This window comes from Crocodylus siamensis, chromosome 1 (genome assembly GCF_052110815.1).
Source record: "Crocodylus siamensis isolate JL-2025a chromosome 1, ASM5211081v1, whole genome shotgun sequence".
Classification (NCBI taxonomy): Eukaryota; Metazoa; Chordata; order Crocodylia; family Crocodylidae; genus Crocodylus; species Crocodylus siamensis.
In genome coordinates, this window is record NC_143395.1 from 425,083,606 (window position 1) to 425,100,908 (window position 17,303).

Sequence of the window (17,303 nt, forward strand, 5' to 3'; positions counted from 1 at the left end):
TCACCCCCCACTTGCCTCAGGCCATGAACAAGCTCACAGCCCCCAAGACAAGGGAAGGCTACTATGCCCATTTTCACAGCTGGGAGAGTGAGGTGGCAAGACTGGGTACATCTTCAGTGCTCAGGTAATCCATGTGTCTGATACAGGCCAGTTATGTATTTCAATAGCAAACCACATCCATGCCGTTATATCTGTTATATCTGTACTACTGCTCTGCGATGCTCTGTCTGCACTAGTCTTTGCTGTCCCAACAGGGCGCTGCAGAGGGCTGTACTGAGACTGAAACTTAAGTAGTAGATTATGTGGCTTTGGAGGGTGCCTGTAAGCTCTTCCAAGAGGTCCTCCAGGCATGAATCCTCTCTGAAACCCAGCTGAGATTCTTGTCTGAGTGTTAGCTGAATAACAGTTAAATGTGTAACAAAACACACCTTAAAAAGAAGGTTCAAAGTCATCCACAGAGGCAGAGCAAGAAATTGCACACAGGTTTACCCTGTATCTTGCTACCAAGACCACCCTTCCTCTGCCAAGGTCCCGTAAGCTTCCCCAGTAGACACACACGCTAGAACGGCCCCAAACATCTTCTCAGCAGTGGGCTCAAAGAACCAGAAGCTTTAGTGAATCAAGTCCACAGCCAGAGAACATTTTCAGGTGTTCATCAAATTTCTTGAAACTCCACAAAATGAAAAATGTTACTGTTTTGACAACTGAAATTATTCTGGGCTGTTTGCATGGGAACCTGGGAAATGCTGAAGGCAACAAGTCCTGGGCAGCTTTACTTCTGTAAACTTTATATTTCTCTAAGTTTGCATTGACTTCAACACTTTATCAGAAGCTTTGTGCATGTTTTGTATTTTGCTCTTAAAATCCTCAACCATTTTTTTTTAGACAGGATGAGTAAAAACAGATATTCTCTATAAATTGCTGCAAAAGTGTATTACAAATGCATTAAACAAGTTTTTATCTTGTTCACTTTCCCTGATTTTCACAGGGCAGGGTGGACTGAACACTTTATCATCTCTATCTTAATAGAAATCTCTATCTTATCATCTGTCTTACCTCTAACTTACTATCTCTATCTTCACATCTTCTCTATCTTTAACATCTCTGTCTTAATCAATGCTACACTCAAATAGGTTAATAATTCCTGAATTATATATGCAAAAGTAAGAAAGTAATGAACTGAAATGATTCTGTTCACATCATGCATGATTAAAATTAATAAAGCCTATAACTTTGTTGCTAGAAAGAGAAGGAATAAAATCTCTATAACTTGATGAGTCAGAAATATTTTTTTTTAAAAGAACTTCCTCCTGATCTTCTTATTCACAATTTTCGAGACGTTCAAGAAGGCCATTAATGTTGTCATATTCTCTCTTGAAATCTGCAAAAAGAACAGCAAGTTAGAACAGGATTGTCTTACAGTTTAAAAAGGATCTGCCATTTCACCTTCATTAAGGAGGGAAAGCAGTGCCACCCGCGACACAATGAATAGAAACAAGTGCAACTCTTTTAACTTACAGGCAAATTTGTTCAGGTGATGTATCCTGCATGGCCATGGTCATAGACCCCATGGAATGAGGATCCAGCCTCAGAGCAAACTGCATTAATTTTACAACACTGGACATCTATGCGCTTACCTGCACTTCTACAAATGGACTTATTCTTGGGATAATCCTCAGACCTCAGTGAAGCCCTTTTCCTGCCAGGACCTCTGAGCACTTTGCTAAGTGGGTAAATGAGCACTGATCCCATTTTACAGAAACAGAAAAGGGAGCAGGACTTGCCCACATCACACAGGGAGTAAGTGGCAGCTCTCCCAGCAGAAGAAACAGCCTAGTGATGGCGCTGGGATACAACTCAGCAGCAATGGGGTCAGGTCCCAGATTTTCTGGCAAACCCAAGTGTTGTTACGAGGTCCAGTCCAACACCCAGTGCACAGCTCCTGGCTCACGAGTTTGTGGCCTGTGCCAGTGACCTGGCCTAGGCCAGGGTTTGAGGTTGCCATGTGGCCCTTCCTCCGGCTGCAGGGCAGGTTGCTAGGCAGTCAAGAGCCCCTCCACGCTGTTGGCCTGGGGGAGGCTTTGCACAACCCCAGTGGGCACCCTCCACCCAACCCCTTTGACAGAGGGAGGAGGTAGGAACAGCTCTGTCCCAAAGCTCACCCCCAGCCCTGCCCTGGGGCAAACAGCCGGCTCCATCACAGCTCGGTGTCTGTCCCCCCAGTTGCTTAAAGGAACTTCACCCTCGAATGAGTCTTCCAGACCTCATCGAGTTCCTCCCAGTCAGTAGGAAAACGAGCTTCCAGGCCAGCAAACCTCTTGTCATCCAACTTCATTTAACTGGGGGAGATGGGAAGGGAGCAGGGGGACAAGACGGGTGCTGGGAAGTTCGACTCCAGCCACGCAGCTCCCTGACAGGAGATTTCAGACTCTTACCTGGCAGGGCCCCAGCAATCCTTTCCCAGCGAGAAAAGACAAGTTTGATCATCTTGGAAAAGTCACTTAGCAGCTTCTCTGTCATATCATTCTGCGGCAAAGAAGTGGTCAGCACGTGAGTATGGACGAGATCTCCCAGCCCTTCGCACCCATTAGCCAATCGATCAGTCACAGCAAGGAGTCAGACAGCTGTCACCAAAGTCATACAGCACATACGACCAAGCCCTTTTGCATATCAATGTAATAAGTACATAACGAAGGGAGGCAGTGTGTGCGTGTGCAGGGAGGGCAGGGGGAGCAGTTAGGGGAGCTCACTGAAGTGGCAGGAGGCTTGTGAATGGAGCCCAGTTGCCCTGGCGTCATGGGAAAGACAGTGAGGACAATGCCATTTTCACAATCACTTCTTGGGGCAGGGCTGTCCGGTCTCCTCCAGAGCGCTCAGTACAATAAGCTGCTTCCAGCTCGGAGGGATGAAGGGCTGACTTGCCCTGACTAGGATTTAATCCCTGCCTCAAGCGGACGTAGAAACAGCAAGCCTGATAGCCCGTTCGGGCCAAACGACCGCTGTGCACAGCCTGCTGGGATGGCAGGAGATTTAACTGCAAGACTGCCGCTCTGGGTATCTGCTGACTTTAAAACCTCAATAGGAACCAGAAAAGCTCTTGTGATGAGGTGAGGGCTTCAGGTACTGATCTCCATGGTGCTTTTTACTTGAGTTTAGAATAAAGTCTGCATGTCAGAGCCTCACCTAGCCCAAATCAGTCTTTCTTCACAGACTCCAGAGAAGGTTGCTCATGACACACCAGCTGAGGGACAGCCCCTTCTGCTGTCCCTTCCCCAACGAACAGAGGGGAGGTCAGAGGCGCAGATGAAGGGGATCAGGAAAAACAGAGAGCTCCATCAACAGGCGGTCAAGGGAATCAGGAAATTAGCCCCTGGCACACAGACCTTTCCTGACCTAATTTCCATCTCTACATCCTGTATTACGCTATGGCAAGTAGAATTCACAGGGGCTCCTAGGGAGGTTCAGTGAGCCTGGTGGGCATTGCTAAGTTGCACACAGAAATAGGAAGATAGAATCACAGAATCATAGAAAATGAGGTTTGAAGGGGCCTCAAGAGGTCACATCTAGTCCAACCCCTGGCTCAAAGCAGAACCAGCCTTGACGACATTGTCCCAGCCTCAGTTTGCCTATCCAGGTCTTCAGAAGCTCCAAGGATGGAGGTCCCACTACCTCTGTGGGTGGCCTGTTCCAGTGCTTTACTACCCTCCCGGAGAGACAGTTTTTCCTGATATCTACCCGCAACTTGCCTTGCTGCAACTTGAGACCATTGCTCCATGCTTGGATTCATTTCAGAACAGGTTTGCCCTCTATTCCTGTGGGCATGTTGTTAAGAGGGACAATGCTGCTTCTTACGCAGTCCCTAGTGTTAAAAAGGACCTGTTATTCCTTAAGAAATAGACTTTTGTTGCTGCAAGCTATGTCTGCTGTGCACGGTGTCTGTACAGTGCCGGTCTGTGGCATGTATTGTATTATTTAGGATGTGTTCTGCCTTGAAGCCGGAGACTGCTTCCACTGAAGTCAGTGGTGTTTCTCATGTGCTTGAGGCCGAGTGCACGTGTAAGTGTTTGCAAGGTGAAGGCCTCTGAGGACACCTGGAAGATCAAAATGAAGTCACTTCTGCACTGAGTGGCCAAGAAACATCCCTTGTGGTAGATGATTTCTTTAAATGTTTTTGCTCGAAATTCCCCCTGCCCTGCCTAGGCCGCTGCTGTGAGCTGCTTTGGGTGCTGTACAGCACTGCCCAATCCATGGACACAGCCCAGAGCAGAAGGGAAAATCATCACTCACCTTCAGCTTCTCGAATTGCTCCTTCATCCTCTCTGTTGCCCGTTCAAACATCCCACCGTTGGCCTCTTTGCCTATGTTCTCCCTGAGGATCATTTTCATCCTCTGGCAGGCTTGCTTCCCCTTTACCTTAGCTGCCTCTGTTGCAAAGGAGGGAACTGTCACAGCACTATACCAGACTGGGGTGGGTTGGGGAGAAGGACTGGGACTGGGTTTAGGTGTGCAAAATCACAGTATCACAGTTTCATAGTACTTAGGGTCAGAAGGAACCTAAACAGATCATCAGATCTGACCCCCTGCCCCAGGCAAGAATGGGTCCTGGGATCATATCACTCCAGCCAGGTGCCTGTCCAGCCTCCTCTTGAAGACCCCCAAGGTAGGAGAGAGCACCACCTCCCTTGGGAGCCCATTCCAGAGCCTGGCAGCCCTAACTGTGAAGTAATGTCTCCTGATGTCTAGCCTGGACCTTCTTTCTAACAATTTGTGGCCATTATTCCTAGTAACCCTGGGTGGTGCCTGGAAGAACAGAGCCTCCCCCAATTCCCGCTGGTCCCCCCAGTGAATTTGTAAATGGCCACCAGACCCTCTCTCAGCCTTCTCTCATGAAGACTGAATAGGTTCAGGCCCTTTAGCCTTTCTTAGTAGAGCCTGCCCCGCTGCCCCTTGACCATGCGAGTGGCCTCCTCTGGACCCTGTCAATGCTAGCCACATCCCTCTTGAAGTGCGGCACCCAGAACTGGACGCAGTACTCCAGCTGCGGCCTGACCAGTGCCGCATAGAGGGGGAGGATCACCTCCTTGGACCTGCTTGTGATGCATCTGTAGATGCACTACAAGGTGCAGTTGGCCTTTCTGACTGCCTCCTCGCATTGGTGGCTCAGTGACTCCAAGATCCTTTTCTGCCACTGTGTTGACAAGAAGGGTGCTCCTCAGCCTATAGGTGTGTAGCTGGTTCCTTCTCCCCAGGTGCAGCACCTTGTACTGTCAGTATTGAATTCCATCCTATTCCCATCCTCCTACCCCTGTAACCTGTCCAGATCTAGTTGTAGCCTTCCTTCTTTCTAGCATGCCCACTTCTCCCCACATCTTAGTGTCTTCCACGAATTTAAACAGGGTGCTTTTCACCACCCCCACCCCATCCAAGTCACTGATGAAGATGTTGAATAGTGTGGGCCCAAGGATGAGCCCTGGGGGCCTCCACTGCCTACATCCCTCCAGGCCAAAAATGACCTGTCCACCACCACTCTCTGGGTGTGACCATCTAGCCATCCAGAAAGATCACATCTGACCTGTGGTCCAGGGACTTTGTGACCTGATCATAAAAAGAAACCAGGTTAGTCAGGCAGGATCTGCCCTCAGTGAACCCATGTTGGTTGCCCCTGAGCATTACTTCCCCTGCTGGACCCTTGGAGATATACTCTTTGATAGTTTTCTCAAAGGTCTTCCCAAGGACTGAGGTAAGACTGACTGGCCTATAATAGCTGGGGTCCTCTTTTCTCCCCTTCTTGTAAATGGGGACCACCTTGGTCCTTTTCCAATCCTCTGGTACCTGCCAGTGCTCCAAGAGCACTCAGAGAGCTGTGGTGCTAATAGTCACAGCATGTCTTTTCTTCCAGGTTGGCTGATCTTGTACGGTGTGCTTTAAACTAGCCTCACAATGGGATGGGGCCACAGGAGAACACCTCCCAGCCAAGATGGGTGATGAGCACAACGAGTACCCAAGTAAGTAACGGGGGTCCAGATAGTCCTAAGAATTGTGGGGTGGTGCATGCATCAATACAAGGCCTTAAATGCCTTTACACTAATGCTTGTAGCATGGGGAATGAGCAGGAGGAACGCCCTCTGGATAGCTAGTACAAACCCAGGCATAGTAGGGCTCACAGAAACCTGGTGGGATTCATCCCACAACTGGGCGGTAAACATTAGGTGCTACAGATTATACAGGCAGGATAGAATGGAGAGGAAATGGTGGGCGCGTGGTGCTCTATGTCAAAGAGCAATACACGTCCTCAACTAACAGGATGGGGTCAGAGGAGGGGCAAACTGAAGTGCTCTGAGTCAGAATACAGTGGGGTCATGGGGAAAGGGACTTAATGGTGGGGGTCTACTACAGACTACCTAACCAAGGGGAAGAGCTGGACTGTGAATTCTCAGGCCAGCTTGTGGAGGCACTTAAGGCAAGGGATGTAGTCATCATGGGTGATCTAAATTACCTGGACATCTGCTGGGAGGAGCAGTCAGCCAGGTTGGACTGCTCATGAAAGTTCCTTGCAGAAATACAGGACCTCTATCTAACCCAGGAGGTGCACAGTCCCACCAAGAGGAATGCCCTCCTGGCCACAGGCAATGACCTGGTGAGGGGAATCCAGGTTCTTGACCACCTGGGTGACAGTGATCATTGCCTACTGGACTTCACTATCTAGCACAGGGTGTCAAGGGTCTGCAGTAAAGCAGTAGCCCTTGACTTCAAGGAGGGCCAACTTCAATGAGTTGAGGAGATTAGTAAGAGAAGCACTGGGCTCCTGGAGAGTTGGGGAACTGGATGTCCAAGAAAAGTGGTCATTCCTTAAGGAGATGATCCTCCGAGCCCAAGGGGTGACATTCCCAGTGAGAATCAAAGGGGGCAAGAGTGCTCAGAAGACCCCCTGGCTCACCAAAGGCATTCAGGAATGCCTGAAAGCCAAAAAAAGAGGCATACACCCAGTGGAACGGAGGGGCTATCACCAAAGAGGAGTATACTTCCATCACTCGGGCTTGTAGCGGGGCTGTTAGGAAAGCTAAGGCAGATATGGATCTAGGGCTAGCATCAAGGATCAAGGACAACAAAAAGTCCTTTTTTAAAATATATAGGGAGTATGAAGAAAGCACTGGGTAACGTGGGGCCCCTTTGGGATACACTAGGCAATCTGGTGGTTGCACCAGAGGAAAAAGGAGACCTTTTTAACAAATTCTTTGCCTCCATTTTTTGTGCGGGGACCAGGAGTCCCCCACTGAGATTCAGGATGGACTCAGGAGAGACTCTGACAGGCCTAGGGTCAGGGAGGACTGAGTTAGGGAACTTCTGGAGGGGCTGGAAGTGTTCAAATCAGCGGGTCCAGATGCTTTCCACCCCAGGGTGCTAAGGTAATTGGCAGGGATTATCAAGGGGCCCCTGGCATGGCTTTATGAGTACTTGTGGTGCTCTGGCCAGGTGCCAGAAGACTGGAAGATGGCCAAAGTGGTCCCCATTTTCAAAAAAGGAAGGAGGGAACACCCGGGCAACTATAGGTCCATTGGTCTTACTTTGATCCTAGGGAAGCTCTTTGAGAAGATTATCCAGGAGCACATCTGTGAAGGAGCAGCAGGGAGGACGATGCTCAGGGGCAACCAGCAGGAGTTCATTAGGGGCAGGTCCTGTCAGACCAACCTGATTGCCTTCTATGATCAGGTCACAAAATCCTTGGATGCAGGTGTCGTGGTGGACATAGTCTTTCTGGACTTCAGGAAGGCCTTGGACACTGTCTCCCACCCCATTTTCATTAAAAAGCTAGGCAACTGTGGCACTGATGACTACACAGTCAGATGGGTTGCAAATTGTCTGAGGGACTTCACCCAGAGAGTGGTGGTGGATGGGTCATATTCAACCTGGAGGGATGTGGGCACTTGGGTTCCCCAAGCCTTGGTCCTTGGGCCCGTACTGTTTAATCTCATTATTAGCGACTTGGACGAGGGGGTTAAAAGCACCCTGTTCAAATTCACTGGTGACACCAAGGTCTGGGGTGAGGTGGGCACGCTAGAAGGGAGGGACAGGATACAACTGGACCTGGACAGGTTACAGGGGTGGGTGGATGAGAATAGGACGTGATTCAATACTGACAAATGCAGAGTACTGCACTTGGGTAGGAAGAACCAGCAGCATGCCTACAGGCTGGGGAACTCCCTTCTCATCAGCACAGTGGCAGAAAGAGATCTTGGAGTCATTATTGATTCGAAAATGAACATGGGCTGCCAATGTGAGAACAGTTAGTAAGGCTAACCGTACCTTGTTATGCATCCACAGATGCATCACAAGCAGGTCCAAGGAGGTGATCCTCCCCCTCTATGCGACACTGGTCAGGCCGCAGCTGGACTACTGCATCCAGTTCTGGGTGCTGTGCTTCAAGAGGGATGTGGACAACATGGAGAGAGTCCAGAGGAGGGCCACCGGCATGATTGGGGCAGCAGGGCAGGCCCTACAAGGAGAGGCGACAGGACCTGAACCTGTTCAGCCTCCACAAAAGAAGGCTGAGAGGGGACTTGCTGGTCATCTACAAACTTACCGGGGGGACCAGCGAGGTATGGGGGAGACCCTGTTCACCCATGTACCCCCCGGAGTAATGAGAAATAATGGCAATAAGTTGCTTGAGAAAAGGTTCAGGCTGGACATTAGAAGACACTATTTCACAGTCAGGGCGGCTAGGATCTGGAACCAACGTCCAAGGGAAGTGGTGCTGGCTCCTACCTTGGGAGTCTTAAGAGGAGGCTTCACAGTTACCTAGCTGGGGTTGTATGAGCCCAGTATTCACTCCTGTCCAGGGCAGGGGGTCAGACTTGATGATCTACTTGGGTCCCTTCAAACCCTGCATCTATGAATGTATGATAATGATGCCCCTTGCCAAGGAGATACCTGGCGGGCTCTTCTAGTGACATGAACTTACCACTGGAAAAGGGAGCTGGGCTGGCTGCCCTGGAGAATGAAGACCTTGCCATATTCCTCAGCATGAAAGATCCCCCGTGTCTCCACGTACCCCAGCCAGAAGATGGAGGTCAGCTTCCGCCCATGGGAAGTGCTGCTATATGTGGGTGCCAGCATAGCACCAAGTAGGGACTGACTTGTGCCAGCCCCCAACCCCTGGGCTAAAACGCATCTCCAATCACCATCTCCCTTCCCTGCCTTCACACAGGAGCCCACTCCTCCTTTTAGGCTGCTTCAGCCCTTCTGGAACTCCTCCACTCATAGACAAGGGTAACAATCTGATCCTTAGGTGCTGAATATTTCAGTTCAGAGTCCAGTTTAAATGCTATGAGGCTCTGAATAAGCAGAAGAAGCAAGAGAAGACTTTCAATAACAAGTGATTTGGGGGGTATCCTTGGGGTTGTTGACACCTGTCCCCAAGAACCTGGTGCAATACCCACCAAACCTACATCACCAAAGACACCAAATTACACGATCTCCTACTTGCTTTGCTGGTACTAATGAAACTGGGAGGGTCCCTGTGTGTGAGCAGTGGAAGACGGCAAAATATTAAAGCATGCTGTTCCATCACTTGGGGAAAACATCTCAGGGGGCCAGAGGACAAACTAACACTAATAAATGCAGAACTGTTGAGGGGAACCAGTCCTACCGTCATAATATGGCCTGAGATCATTCTGAATGGAGAGCGAAAGGGACAGGTAGATATCCGCCTTCTTCCGGAGGATGTATCTGTCAAGGGCACTCAGGATGACGTTCATCTGCAAGGATTAATTTAAAGCATGTGTCAATGTCCCTTCAATCCTTTTTTCTGTCAAATGGTCTAGAGAAACAGTTTGGACTACAAAGGCAACTGGACCCCTTGGGGTCTTTTCATTGCTTACCCCTGGAATGAAAATGGCATTTGTGGGACTGGGAAGCGTTAAGGCCAGAGCTTAGAAAACCATGAACAGCCTGCAAGCTGTGCAGCGCCTTTCTCTGTCTAACGACTATAGGACCTTTGATCCCACCCTAACTAGCGTCTACTTTCCTAACTCCTGCCCCCCATGTCACAAACCCTTGTTTCCATGCTACATCTCACATTTCCCTGATTGAATGCACAGACCTTGAATCTCTTCTGGAGTTTCCATCCATCTGACTATTTCCTCTCCTTGTCAAATCCTTGCTGTCCAATCTCTGGCCCTGCAGCTGTAGCTGACTATGGTCCCTCACCGGGAAGCAGGGCAGGTTTGGTAACTACACGTATTAGATATCAAGCTTAGAACTAATCTGCGACGGTCTTGGGCAGCTGGGCCTCCCAAATGCTTACCACTGGCCTTTCCGTTTTCATCCTGGTAGTCCACCAAACATAACTGCTATACCAGTTATGGTAGCACTGGGGCAGAGTGGAATATGAGCTATCTCATAAAAATGTCCTGGGTCATTTTTAATTCTTGCTATTTCTTGCTGGTCTAACCAGATTTCTTTGGCATGTGCAGGGACTTGACTCTGATTGACATGCAAAGCAGATAGGCGGGTCCCTGTGGCAGGAAGCCACCTTTGTTTCTCCCCAAAATCTCTGCCCTGTGACAATTTGATTAGGATGGGCCCAGCAGAGGAGACACACCTTTACCCTATCTCTTAGGTAACCAGAGCTGGCTAAAGTCCTGAGGGAGGGGGGAAACCTATTCCCTCTGCCTACCGGACTGGTATCAGCTACCCAGGTGAGGGGCATCTACCTGGTGGGCTAGAGTCTGCCCGGCAACTGGTGATGTATTTCAAATTGGTTGGCCGATAGCCAACAGGTGCTGGCCTCCACTGGACCAGGTGAAAGAGGTCACAGGGGCTATATAAGTTAAGCCTACCCAGGAGGAGGGGGCAGCAGCCATGTGGGGGACTCAGACTTAGAGAGGAGCTTGACCATCTGAAACTGGCTCTCACCCCCATAGCTCATGAGTAAGGAATGGTCTGCCTCCAAATGGGATCTCCAACAGCCTCGGGATGATGCTTGTGAGTAAGCTACTCGAGATCTGATAGATATCGAGCTGGCAGTAACTCAGATGCATGATCAAAAGGCTACCTCAGCCAGACTGTTTTGCTCGATGGGATTTCTATAGTATTGCTCAATCTTGTACCCTATTTTCACCCTGCCCTTGTAAGCAATAAAGTTCTCCTTTGTGACCGGTGTAGGAGAGTTATTGGGGCGGGGTCTAAATTATGCCTAAGAGGCCCCTTAGGTCTGCAGACTAAGGGAGACTTTCCTTTTTGGCCCCCGATATGGGGAAGTGCCCCAAGTGCCTGTACTGGGTCGAGTACCCATAGGACTATTAGGCCTGTGTTTCCCTGAGGACACAGGGCTGAGAGAGTCCTGTCTCGGGGTGGTGGCAGCTTACGTTACCCCTGGATTCTGTGGTGGGGCTTGAGCACAGGCCTGCCAGGGCTTAGGAGCCCCTGGACAGACACGTGGAGCCTGGAAGGTGGATGGGCGCGGTGAGGTGGGAGGCTCAATGCAGGAGTGCCCCCTACTGACCCGTCACAGTCCTAATGTCACTGACTAAAAACACCCACTTAGCCCAGCTAGCATGATGGTCTTTCCGAGCCGTGACTGCAGGCATAACTTACATAAGCCATTAGATGATAGAAATCAAAGAGAAATTGGGCTGTAAGGGACTTCCATAAGGTCATCTAGTCCAATCCACTGCCTCAGGCAGGATTGTCCCTGTCCAAACTGTTGTATACAAGTCTATAACCTCTTAATAAAACTCCCATCTACCCAAATGCAACACAAGGTATAACACCGAAACCTGCCACAAGTAAAGCAGGGGGACCACAGTAGCCAACATCCTGCTTCTATAAAAGATAGTTAATATATACTCAAGAGATATCAGGCAGAGGATACATAGCAGGGGTGGACAATTATTTTGGGCAGACAGCCATTTACTGAGGTTTGACAACCCATCTAGGGCTGCATAACAGGCAGCCAGGGGCAGATAAATATTAATTTTCTAAATTTTTTAGGGGCCCTGTGGACCGGATAGAATGGCCTGGTGGGCCCCATCTTGCCTGTGGTCCTCATTTTGCTCTCCCCTGCTACAGAGGACGGCAAAAACCCCTATAGACTGTGTGGCAGAAAGCCACCTTGGTTTCTCCCCAAAATCTCTGCCTTGTGACTATGTGATTAGAGGGGCCAGCACGGAGGATTCACACCTCAGCCGGTCTCTTTAGGCAACCTGAGCTGGCTGCATCCCTGAGGGAGGGGGAAACCTGCTCCCTCTGCCTACGGGACTGGCATCTGTTACCTGGGTGAGGGGCATCTACCTGGGGAGGTGGAATCTGCCTGGTAACAGGTGATGTATTTCAAATTGGTTGACTGACAGCCAACTGGGGCTGACGGCCACTGGCCCAGGTGAATGAGGTCACAGGGGCTATGTAAGTTAGGGGAGGGAAGGAGGCGGGCTCTCTCTTCGGCCATAAGGTGAAGCAGCAGCCATGCGGGGGACACAGAGGAGCTTTACCATCTAAAGTTGGCTCTCTCCCCCAAACTCACGAGCTAGAAACCACTTGCTTACAGAGGGGAATTTCACCAGCCTCTGGAAGATGCTTGTGAGTAAGCTACTTGAAATCTGATTAGATATTTAGCTGGCAGTAACACAGATGCGTGATCAAAGGGCTACCTCAGCCACACTGTTTGCTCTTTAGGATTCCTAAGATATTGCTCAACCCTGTACCCTAGTTTCCCCCTACCCCTTGTAATCAATAAAGTTCTCCTTTTTGACTGGTGTGGGAGACTTATTGAGGGGTGGGTCTAAATTATGCCTAAGAGACCCCTTAGGTCTGTGGACTAAGGGAGACTTTACTTTTTGCCCCCTGACTTGGGGAAGTGCCCCAAGTGCCTGTACCGGGTCAAGTACCCGTTGGACTATTAGGCCTGTGTTTCCCCAAGGACACAGGGCTGAGACAGTCCCTTCTCGGGGTGGTGGTGGCGATATTACCCCAGACTAGTGAGTATGCTCCGGGAGAGGGGTCGGCTGAGCATAAGGCGCCCCTAGAGAGGCATTCAGGCCTGGAAGGTGGTCAGGAGCAGGGAGGTGGGTGGCTCAACGCAGGAGCACCCCCTACTGGCCCGCCACAGCCTGTACCAATCTGACCAGGGGCAAAATTTCTTCCTGACCCCAAACTGATGATTGATCTGACCCTGAGCAGGCATAAGGGTGCTCTTAGTAATTCCAGAGTCAACCAAGCCTGGAATCAGAGGACTGAGGTTATTCTCTGCTCTTGGCTCTGCAGCACCTGATGTTCTGGCTCTTGCTGCGAGGCAGTAAATGCTGTACTGGGTTTGCTGGGTACAAGGCAGAGCTGCTCATGTCCCTCTCTCTTACCAGAGATGAGCCCTGGTTCCAGAGTCAGGAGAAATAGGATGAAGAAGCAGGGCAATAGGAGAGCTTATGGCCTGGTCTGCAGCTGACATTGCTAAACACTTGTCTCCAGGCTGCTGGCCTGGCCCCCTCCCTTTTAACATGTACTTACTTCTTGCATAAGGAAGTTGAGCCGGCAGTTGTTATCAGCTGCTGAATTCTCCATCCTGACCTCCACAAATTTTTGCCTCACAGTGTCCGTGAATGTATTCAGTTTGTCTTTCAATGTGGCTCGAGTGCATATTTGGATCCTATTGCAATAATAAAGCGTTGATCATGGCAAGGATAACAGACTTGTTTCCCCCACCACACTCCATATAGCTGGTGAGGAAGCAGGAGGGAAGGCCCTGGGCTGGGGCAGCAGAGAGCAGGGAGCATACAGCTGGCATTGCTGGGACATTCCCCATGATAAAATTCATACCTCTTTGCCCTGAGCTTGTTTGGGTGGAGGAGCTGCTCTCTGGAAATGCACAAGCACCCAGCTGCAGTAAACCACAAGAAACTACTGGGAAGTGGAGATAAAAGCACGGGAACTTCTTGCTCCGCATCTCCACTGCCTTGCTAATGGGGTTAGCCTGTCTTCTTGGGGGATAGGATATGCCCCACAGCGTTTTGTCCATTTCCTGAAGCCATTTAAAAAATCCAAATGGACACTTGCTTCTGGGGGCACTTGTGCACGTTAGGGGGTTTTTCTAGCTAAAGATATTCTCTGGTTTTATTTCACTCTTGCAATGTACCAAGATGATTCCCCTTACTATTTTGCATATAACGCATACATAACACATTTATCAGTCATAATTGGTTAATGTGTTATTAATACTAAAAGATGCTAGAGGGCATCTTATAACAATTTTACCCTCCTGACCTCCTAGTACTTAATTACAGCAGGGAGCAGTTTAGGTTTATTTTTTCGGGTGGCTTTCAGTTAGACTTCTCCCACCCTGCTCAATTTTCTGCCATTCACGCAGTGATTCATTTTCAGGTACTCTCCACAACAAATCTACTAGCTTTGTCAATTTTGGGGAAATGGATTGAGAGAAGCGGTGCATAGGTGACAGTGGGATGGGACATTGGGTGAGATGGCAGGCAGCATAAGACCTTATAAGCAGCCAGCATGTAGTATGAGACATGGGGTGCATGGGGCGACATGTTGTGAGATGGTGAGACAGGGTTGCTTTCTTTTTGCAGTTCCATAAATAGTCCCCCTGCCACAGCCAGCATAAGCATAAGTCCACAAAAACACAAATTTCCTGTTGATCAGAGGAGCATTTTTGGGTGCTCTCCCCAAGAAATGTACTGGCGTGGTTAATTTTGGGGCACAGCAGCAATTGGGTTTTGTTTTCTGTTTTTTTTAAACCTATTTGTCCATGCTGGATCATTCATCATTTACATAACAACTGTAGGGATGCCTGCCATTTTGCTTTAGAGAACACAATTGGAAACCATGGAAACACTTAAGACAGCTTAGCTCTTCCTTAGCGTGCACTGATCTGTAGCCTAACCCTTCCCCTTCCCTCTCCTCCCCGAACCCCATCTCTGGTGTACCCATTTTTAAAATATTCCCAATTACCAAGTGCCTAGAAGCGGGGTGGGGGTGGGGGTGGGGGGACTGAGGGTCTTGTCTCCTCCTGAGACCTTGGTGATCCCCTGGCCATAGGGCTGTGCAAAGCTTGGGATCATGATTTGGATGATTTGGAGGCTGAATCCAGAAATCTGAATTGAATTGCCAGAAGCTTTAGGCTTTCTGAATCGATTCAGACAAGATTTGGAAAAGATTCGGAGATTTGACCATAGGGTATAACGGGGAATCAATGAAATATCTATAACTTTGTTGGCTTTTTGCTGATTCAGATGAAACCTGCAAGGATGAGAGCATGACGCGTGCCAGGTTTCAAGGAGATAGGTGCAGGGGCTTCTGGGAAACTGCACCTCAAAGGTCTGAAAGCAAAACTCATATCACACATGTGTGTTAAGCCTCAGTGGGGTGAAAACTGCAGGGGTAGTAGCTGTTGCTGAGGCCACAAAGCCTGCCAAGTTTCAAGGGGGAACTACTGCAGGCCTGCCTGCTAAGCTACTGTGTTATCAATCAACCATGATTCACTCAGGGACCAGCTCAATACACAGTAGCTAGCTACTAGATAATGAGTTAATGAGCAAGGATTAACACCTACAAAACCAAAGACTAAGGAGAGGAAAAAATCAATACAGAGCCAGGAACTGCTTATGCCCCAAGACAGACACAGTCACTTGCACAAGCACCCATGTCACGAGTTTTGTCTGTCAGCAGCTAGGGGTGCAGGGCCCCAGAGCCCCCCTGCACCGATCTCCTTAACAGCTGGCAGGCCTTGTGGCTGAAGCAGGGCCTAGCAGCCAGGCTTCCAGTAGTCCCTCACCCACCCATGCCCCAAGACAGACACAGTTGCACAAGCACCCATGTCACGAGTTTTGCCTGTCAGCAACTAGAGGTGCAGGGTCCCAGAACCCAGAAGTCCCTATGCCTATCTCCTTGAAAGCTGGTGGACTTTGTGGTCTCAGCAGTGGCTACCACTCCTGCAGTGTTCATCCCCTTGTGCCTTAACACACACACAGTGTCACTGATGTCATGAGTTTTGCTTGTTAGAAGTTTGAGGTGCAGTTTCAAAGAAATCCCTGCACCTATCTGCTTTAAGCTTGGCAGGCTTCATGTTCTCAGCAGAGGCTACCATCCTTGCAAGTTTCATATGAATCAACCAAAAAAAATGAAGCTATAGATATTTCATTGATTCCCCATTATGCCCTATGGCTGAAACCCTGAACCCTGAATCGCTGAATCTTTTCTGAATTTTTTCTGAATAGATTTGGCCAAATTGAATTGTAGAAGTGATTCAAATCTCCAAATTGAATCGGCTGAATCTGAATCAGCTGTATCCGAATCGAATAGTTGCCTATTCACAAAGGCCTATGTATCTAACCAACATATAATGTGCACAAGCACCCTGAGCTGGGTAACATTTCCTGCTCCAAACAGGGGTTCATTATTATGAAAATTAACAAAAGTAGCACAAGGAGCCTGGGCCTTTGCAGAAATGGAAGTTGGGAGCAGCAGTGCTCAAGTAGTCATCACAAAAGTGGTTGAACAGTCACCTGAATCTCTATTAAAACCCCTGTGCTCCTTACTGATTGCTCCAGGCTGGCATGGGGTTAGGCAAGTGACCAACTGGGAACTGTGATTTTCTGTTCATTTTACTACTCCCCCTCCTGCTCATCCCCCAGCATTTGCCTCTTCCATCCACTTGACCCTCCTTCTGTGACCTTCAGACTGTGAGCCTCTAAGAAGGAGCTCTTTTTCCTGCTTCATGCCTTATGCTTACCACCATGGGTTCCCTGGTCCCACTGCCATGGGTACCATCTCTGTAGGCCACATGCGCAGGGTTTCTCTCACCTGAATATGTTTCCAAAGGTAATGTCAATTTTATCATAGATGGGCTGAGCGAGGGCATCATTGATGTCTATACGGGGGCAGGACCGGGATGCATACATGCCATGCCTCAGGCACAGGGCTTTGAGGGTGCCATAATAACCTTGGTTTCCGTTGTCTCGCTGTACAATTGGAAATAGTTGTGATTAAAGTGTGGTAGGAATAATTAATTATAATTTTATTCCCTGAAGGCTTCACAGCCTAAATAGGTAAGGCAACAGAACCCAGAGAGGATCATCTCCATTCTCCATGGGAGACACAGAAACAGAGCCACAGGGCTAAACCCAGATGAGGGCTTCAGCCCCACCAAGCTGTGATGTAACACCCCCCATGCCAGCTCTCCTGTGGAAACTACAGCCCTGAATTGGATGCCAGTGGCTTTTAATGTTTTGCAAGGAAAGTAAATTTCTTCATAGTGAAATCCACAGCACAATGAGCCCCCTAAGCTAGCCAGTGGA

At 49.2% G+C, this 17,303-nt stretch overlaps 1 protein-coding gene across 1 annotated transcript in view; it reads right to left on the minus strand.

Annotated features, from left to right (window-relative positions):
* Positions 1 to 753: 753 nt before the first annotated feature.
* LOC149875737 (nuclear GTPase SLIP-GC-like) overlaps positions 754 to 17,303 on the minus strand; it is a 61,459-nt gene continuing 44,909 nt past the window's right edge. The window contains exons 14-19 of the mRNA XM_090031133.1: positions 16,810 to 16,967; positions 13,501 to 13,639; positions 9,647 to 9,755; positions 4,288 to 4,424; positions 2,436 to 2,526; positions 754 to 1,381 (exon numbers count right to left, since the gene is read on the minus strand). Of these exons, the coding sequence (XP_089887259.1) occupies positions 1,320 to 1,381; positions 2,436 to 2,526; positions 4,288 to 4,424; positions 9,647 to 9,755; positions 13,501 to 13,639; positions 16,810 to 16,967 (696 nt within the window). The 3' untranslated portion in view covers positions 754 to 1,319. The remainder of the gene's footprint in view (positions 1,382 to 2,435; positions 2,527 to 4,287; positions 4,425 to 9,646; positions 9,756 to 13,500; positions 13,640 to 16,809; positions 16,968 to 17,303) is intronic.